This window comes from Martes martes, assembly GCF_963455335.1.
Source record: "Martes martes genome assembly, chromosome: 14".
Lineage (NCBI taxonomy): Eukaryota > Metazoa > Chordata > Mammalia > Carnivora > Mustelidae > Martes > Martes martes.
In genome coordinates, this window is record NC_137902.1 from 41868663 (window position 1) to 41876041 (window position 7379).

At 55.2% G+C, this 7379-nt stretch overlaps 1 protein-coding gene across 1 annotated transcript in view; it reads left to right on the top strand.

The window, feature by feature from the left end:
- LOC308355013 (synaptotagmin-15-like) overlaps positions 1-5404 on the top strand; it is a gene marked incomplete at its 5' end in the record, with an annotated part of 29586 nt that extends 24182 nt beyond the window's left edge. The window contains 4 exons of the mRNA XM_080822931.1: positions 1524-1694; positions 2269-2389; positions 3420-3599; positions 4035-5404. Coding sequence (XP_080679057.1) covers positions 1524-1694; positions 2269-2389; positions 3420-3599; positions 4035-4177 — 615 coding nt within the window. The 3' untranslated portion in view covers positions 4178-5404. The remainder of the gene's footprint in view (positions 1-1523; positions 1695-2268; positions 2390-3419; positions 3600-4034) is intronic.
- Positions 5405-7379: the final 1975 nt, after the last annotated feature.

The following is a 7379-nucleotide window of genomic DNA, read 5'->3' on the forward strand; positions in this document are numbered from 1 at the left end:
CCCTGCAGCAGACAGGGTCTGGCCTCCGGGGGAGGAGCAGACGGGGTCCAGGTGACCCCAGCCTCCTGTGACAGCCTCCCAGGCCCCTGCTGCCACCAGGTCTACTTTACCTGCCGAACAGGTCAGGGCCTGCAAGAGCCCAGAGCCCTATTTGGGGGAGGGGGTGGGGGTCGAGCGAGGGAGGTGAGGGGTAGAGGGCTGGGCTCCCCATGTCAGGGGTGCCTGGAGGAGAGAAAGAGAAAACACATCCTCGGAGCACCTACTGGATGCCAGGCTCCGGCCCACAAGACTCTGGAGGAGCAGTCCAAAGCCCTGGAGCCTTAGGGGGTTTCTGGCAAGGTTATCCAAGAAAGGCAGAGGGTGAGACCCCCACGCCCCTTAGAGCGGGGCAGGAACTCGCCTAGTGTGTCGGAGGCCAGCGCAGGGCCCAAGAGCCATCATGCAGCCCCTGCTGCCTAGGCTGCCCTGAGGATAGGCCGGCTCAGGGTCTGCAGGTGCAGAGGTTGTCAGGGCACTGAGCCAAGCCCACAGGGGCCTGGGAGCCTGAGCAGGTGACTGGGGGCCCTGATGGGAAACCAGGCATCAAGAGCTGCCTTGAGGCCTTGGACAAACATTTTCAAGAGCCAGGCAGTAGGCTGGCTGGCAAGGTGAGGAGAGGCCGTTCAGCATCTGGGAAGACGGTGATTGCTGAGGTCAGAGCCTGAATTCTTGTCTTCTTCGGGGCCCGAGAGCTGGAGCTGTACAGAGAGCTGGCATGGGGCCCAGATCCCGCCTGTTTTGCTGGGGGTCAAGGCTGCGGGTATTCGCAGGTGACCTTGTTCTTCTCAGAACGTAAAAAGCCAAGACATATAGCCGTACTGCCCAGCGCGGCCGCACGTCGTGTTCACAAACTTATTTCTGTTTACTCATCACTTCCCTGCCCGGTCCCCACCCCAACTTGATCCTGGCCTCTCTGTTCTTTGAGGGGGAGGGGGAAGGAGATGAGGAAGAGAAGAAAATCTGTATTAACTGACCATCTGCCAAAGGGCTGACACTGTGATTGGGGTTTTACAACTCAGAGAGTAGGAACTGTTACAGGTGGGGAGACTGAGTCTCAGAGAGAGGTCTGGGGTGCCCAACTCAAATGGCAGAGACGGGCTGGTTCCCTGGGCTCCGGTGGGGGACTTCTCACATTTTTATGTGCAGGCAGATCACTTGGAGGTCCTGTTAAACGGTGGAGATGGGGCCCTGAGATGGGGCCCCATGTCCTGTATTTCTAATAAGGTCCAGGGGAGGGGTAGACACTGCTGGTCCTTGAACTCACTCTGCAGGGCAAGGCTCTGGCACACGTTCCCACTGCCACTGGCCCCCAGGGGATGGGTCCCCACTACTGGAATGGTCCCCTGACGATGTCTGGGTTTGGGGGGTGCAGGTCACTGGCCAAACCACCTCTCACCAAAATCTCCTGTGTCGAGAACAGTGTACCACATCCTCCCCATCCCATTTCCACGCCTGACCCCAGCCCAGACCCTCATCTCTCCCAGGTGTCCAGCAAGAACATCACTCAAAGGGTACTCAGGTTCTCCGTGTACCACGTGGACAGGCAGAGGAAACACCAGCTCCTGGGCCAGGTGTTCTTCCCCCTGAGAAATGAGCCCCTGGCCGGTGACTGCCCACACGTCATCTGGAGAGACCTGGAGGCTGAGAGTGGAGAGGTAAAGGTCAAGGTCACCAAGCATATACACTGTGTGTCAGACTCCCAGGGGCAGCCAGCAGTGTGGCCCAGCGCCTACTGGCCAGCATCAGCCCAAGCAAGTGTGACTTGGGGTCATGAACCTGCGCTGGAGCGGCCCGGGACCAGGGGGCCGGGCAGAGCTGCTCCTGAGCAATGAAGGGTGGCCTGAGGGTTTTTTGCCCTGGAGACCAGATTACCTGGATCAACTTGATTCCCATCCAGATCAGACACCTGTGAAAGGTGATACCCCAAATGGACCAGGCTTGCCCTCTCTTCTCCTGACCCCTGAGAAGACCCAGGCAGCTTGAAAAAGGCTTTGGAATCCCCTAGACCTGGGTTTGAAACCTCAGCTCTGACACTCACTACTGTGTGATCTTCAGCAAGCCCTTTCCACTGCCCAGACCTCAGTTTCCCCATCCCTAAAATGCCGGTGGGCGGAGACACCTTGGGTGTGTAACCCAGGACCAGAGCCTGACTGCTGGGAGGAGGCCAGATACCGCGGCCTCTCCAGCACCCGCTGAGTGACAGGGGTGCTTTCCTCCGGGCCTCTCCAGCCTCCCTCCGAGTTTGGAGACCTGCAGTTCTGTCTCAGCTACAATGACTGCCTGTGTCGCCTGACTGTGGTCGTGCTGCGAGCCAAGGGCCTCCAGCTCCAGGAGGACACGAGCTTCATCAGTAAGTTTTCCTTCGCAGGGCAGGCCCTGTCCAGTGAGCCTGTGGCCTGGGCTGGAGTCTGACCCCTTCCTCTGGCCCTCCAGCTTCCGCCTGCCTGTGGCCCACCAGGGAGTGCTCACTACCCTCTGTGGACGGCTGTGATGTGGGAAGCCACTTCCTTCTATTGAACCCAAGACTGTATCCCCTTGGCCTACACCAAGACCCCTAACACCCCCCGAGACCAAGTCCTCCCCTCCCCTTTCCCAAGGCAGCATCTTGGCTCCGTAAAGGTTCTGTCCCTCCTCCTCCACCTCTGCCCTTCCGTGAAGGATTCCAGTTCCTCCGGGGCCGGACCCCTTGCCCCACTGCCCCCCGGGTGGGCTCCCTGTACACCAGGCAGGACACTGGGCAGAAAGGAGACGTTTCCCAGGCTGACAGGGAGTGCAGTGCTCTGCTTCCTCTGGCCGCCCAGAACCCAGCAGCTGGAGGAGTGGAGTCCCTGCTCCAGCTTACCGAAATGTCCTGCCCTTATGCGCCCCCAACACCCGCCCCCCGGCCCCGCAAGCAGGGTGCTAGCTATCTGACCCCTGTGTGTCTCCACATCTGGGTCACCATAAGCAAGTTGTCATTCAACCTTCCACCGTGGATCCAAAATTCATGTGAGCCCCACCCCCCAAAACCTTGACCCTCTGAAGGAGAATGGTGCTTGAGGGGCTCCAAGGAGCCTGAGCACTCAGCAGGCTGGCCCCCTCTCCACCAACGGGAGGGATGGGCGTGTGGTGTTAGGCTCTGGGAAGCAAGGGCCAGCAGAGCCATGATGCACTCGGGAGGCACAGAGAAAGGAAATGGAAGGGAGCCAAGCATTTCCTCGGGTGTAAGCCCATACACTAATCGGCCCTGTTTCCCCTTGTAATTGATGCCCTCTGGCTGCAGCAGAAGGGGCCTGGTGCCCAAGGTGGGCGTGTGCCCTCCCAGCCAGACCTCCCACAGGCCAGAGGCTGGACCTGCCCGCCCCCTCCCAGCCCAGCCCACCACCTGCACTGCCCCTTAGGTGTGTTTGTCAAAGTGTCTCTGATGAACCACAACAAGTTTGTCAAGTGCAAGAAGACTTCGGCGGTGCTGGGCTCAGCCAACCCCGTGTACAGCGAGACTTTCAGCTTCAAGGCCGACCCCTCGGAGCTGGACACCGCCAGCCTCAGCCTGACCGTGCTGCAGAGCACCAGAGGGGAGAGTAAGTCCACTCCCCCACCCCCCAGGTTCTTGGGACATGGGCACAGGAGAAGCGTTCAGGCAGTAGGACCCGCAGAGAGAGGTTTCTGTTCTCTGCCTAGGGCAACTAGAACTCAGAGAGGCTGAGATAGTGCCCAAGGACACAGAGCTTGCAAGCAGGAGAGCCAGGATTCACGCCCAGCTTTGCTCAGTTTGACTCTCCATGGCAACGTACGGAGAGGTCAAAGGGCAGCCTCTGCTGGCTCTCCACTTGGGCTCCCTTCTCCCCCATTGGGAGACCCTTTGGGGGCTGCCTGCTCCTGCTTCTAGAGGGAGGGGCTAGCTCCATCCTCTGAGAGGAGGAGTGAGACAGGGAAAGAGAAGGCACTGTGGGTGTTGCCCAAGTGGGGTAGCTTCTGTGCTCTGGAGAATGACAGCGTTTTTCCCTCCCCCACAGACAGCCACCAGCTGGGCCGGGTGGTGGTGGGCCCCTACATGTATGCCCGAGGCAGACAGCTGGAGCACTGGAATGCGATGCTCAGCAAGCCCAAGGAGCTGGTGAAGCGCTGGCATGCGCTCTGTCCCACCCCTGAGCCCTGACTCGGCTCAGGACCCCCGCCCCGCCTCTGGAGCCTGCCTCCCCCGTGGCAGCCACGGGCCTGGACGGTCGGGCCAGCATCTCCCTGGGCTGCCAGGCCGGCCTGAGCGAGGGCAGCTTGCGTGCTGAGGGGCAGGAGAGAAGAGGGACCAGAGAGCTCCAGCCAGGTCAGCAGCGTGGCTGGATGCCACCTGCCAGCCTCAGAAACCCTCCCATCTCCCTCCATCCTCCCCTCCCCGTGCTGCTGCCTGGGCTGCGAGTCCCAAGCCGTGGTCGGCACAGTCCCCGTGGTCAACACAGGGATCTCAGGCCTTCAGAAGAACTGTTCTATTCAGTGATAGCAGAGCTGTGTGTGCTGAGCGGAGACCCGGGCTCTGCCATTCTGGAAAGCTGACGGCAGGTCCGTGCTGGATGGGCACAGCGTCTCAGCTGTGGTTTTCCCGCCTCCCGCCAAGCAGAGAAAACAAACTGCTCTGGGGGAGTCCTGGGGGGGTGGGGGTGCCCAAAGCGCTGATTCCAGCTGGCCCACAATAAAGAGCCCAATCTGAAAGTTGGGATGGGGGTCGGGCACATTGGAATGGAACAGCCCCCAGATGCCTGCTCAGCACAGCGTGCCTGCAGCTCAGGAGAGAAAGCTCTCAGGGATCGAGACTCGCCAGCTTCAGGCCTGGGGAAGGCCACTGTCCACCAAGTGGACATCCACTCCCTGTGCCAGGAGGAGGCCCTCATCTGTGTTGGGTCCCTCCCAGGGCCGTGTCACATCCTTCCCATGGCCCGTCCTCCCCAGAACCCAAGCCTCATGCCCCTGGTCTTCCAGCTGGCTGTCCTGCGGGTTTCTGTGGTCTCCCTGGTTGACAGCGTTCAGCTCACACAACTCACTTTGGGCAGGAAATGGTGAAAGCACGCAGCCAAAACGCAGCCCCCAAGGCCGAGAGCTTTCCCTGTAAACCCAGCGATTTCGTTAGGATGACTGTGTTGTGACAGGTGCCCATGTGAGGCTCATCAAGTTGAGAGTCCTCACAAATCCCTGTCATCACCTCCCCGTGACGCTATCCTCGGGGTAATGAGCCATTACTGTGTTTGTCACTGTTACTGAACGGGTAGCTTGTATTTTCCCCCACGTGCTTTTGAACTTGCGGGGTCAATTCACTGTGACTGTACACCTGGAACAAACTTCAAACCCGTCTCTTTTCTTATGCAGTGAACAACTTCAGCAAAAGAAAATAGTGAGCATTAAACTCGGTCTGTGCCTCTTCGATCTCACTCCCGATCTCTGTCCATGCACAAAGGCAAGTTTTACCTGGCAGTGGTCCGTACAGACAGAATATCTTGCGTTTGCTTTTTCTCACTTATTTCACACACACATTCCAACAAAGCCCACACTCCAGTCATTGCTAATAGCATCAGAGCACACACAGTCTCTCTGTGTGTCTAGCAGACTACTAACCTAGAACGGTTTCCATTTCACCGGGGTCCCGAGACAACAGGCGCCAGCCACCCCCACATTTCAAGGTGACATTCATGCCTACTAGGTGGCCTTTCCAGGGCCACTTGATAAATCTGGTAAGTATCCTTTGGCAGAACAAAGTGGACTGGTGTGTCTGACTCACAGCTGAAAAATCTCAATGGCAAGAGACTGACAGTTCTCTGCTGCAGCAGAGAGGAGGAAGGGGTTGCTGTATGGGGCTGAAATGTCTACAGACGTGGTAAGAGCAAAAAATACACAAGTACTTCCAATGGACCAGAGGGAGCTGGCCTGGGTTGTCTCAGTCCTCTTCTACCAGGTGATCCCTGCATTTCCACTTTATAAGCTCTCTGTCTTTCCACTTTGCACGTCCTTTGAATTTCCACAAAGCATTTAAGGATCGGCTTGTCAACTGCCACACCAAAAAAGTGCTTGAGTTTGACTGGATTTTGATGGAGTACATAGACCAGTTTGGGAACCATTTTCTATCCCTACAATATTGAAACTTCCATCCATTAACATGGTATGTCCCTCCATTTCCTTTGGTCGATCTCTCTTTACCTCCAGTTTTTAATGGTATTGATATCATTCATTTCAATCCCACGTATATCTTACACCTAGCAAGACATTGCTATTATTATTATGTTCAGTCAATTCCCACTTATATTCAGTCACAGAGTTGTTCTTTCTTTTGCTTTTCATTCTTTCCTGCGTTTCTGGGATTCTGAGATAGTGTTCCTCCTACTTGAAGAACTCTTTTTAGTATTTCTTTTAGTGCACAACTGTTCACAGCAAATTTTCTTAGTTTTTGAATAGAAATGTCTATTTCAAATTCATTTTTAAAGGATTTGGGGGGGAAATAGAATTCTAGGCTGACATTTTCTGTCAAGAGTTTTAAAATGGAGTTCATTGTCTTCTTACTTCCATCATCGCTGTTGACAAGTGAGTTATCATCTTTTGTTTCTCCTTGGAAAGTAATGCATCTCCCTCTCCTTCCCACCCTTAGCTGCTTTTAATATTTTCTCTTTATCTTTGGTTATCAGGAATTTGAGTATGGTATACCTCTAGGCAATTTTCCTTTTATTTATCCACCTTGGGAGTAGCAAACCTCCATAAGTTTTGGAAAATTCTCAGCCTATACTTCTTCATATATGATTTCTGCCCCTTCTTCCTCTCCTCTTCTGAGACTCCAATTACACACCTGTTAGCTCTCCCTGCAGCTCCCCAGGACTCCTAGGCACTGGGCTGCCTTTTCCACTCCCTGCCCTCTTCCATTTTACTAAATCTTTCTTCTGCTATGTCTAATTGTAGTTAACCTGTATGCTGAGTGCTTAATTTCAATTACTGCATTCTTTCAGTTTTAAATTTCCATTTGATGCTTTGTGATCAATTCCCACTCTCTGATGAAAGTCTCTGGTTTGTCAGTCATACCAATACCTGTGACATCAATGGGTCAGTTTTACTGTGTGTGTTTCCCTCTTTGGTTCTGTCACTTGGAATGTTTGACAATATATTGTCCAATGCTGACCATTGTGATAAATTACGGGTGCCCCGGGAGACAGTACTCCTTCAGAGAGGGCTTACTGTATCCTCTGGCTGACAGAATGGGGAGAGGTCACCTTAATCCAGTGCAGTAGTGAACTAACTGGAGTCTGGGTTGCAGGTTTTTTTGCTTTTGTTTTTGCATTTAAGAGAGGGCACGAGTTGGGGGTGGGGAGGCAGAGGGAAAGGGAGAGGGA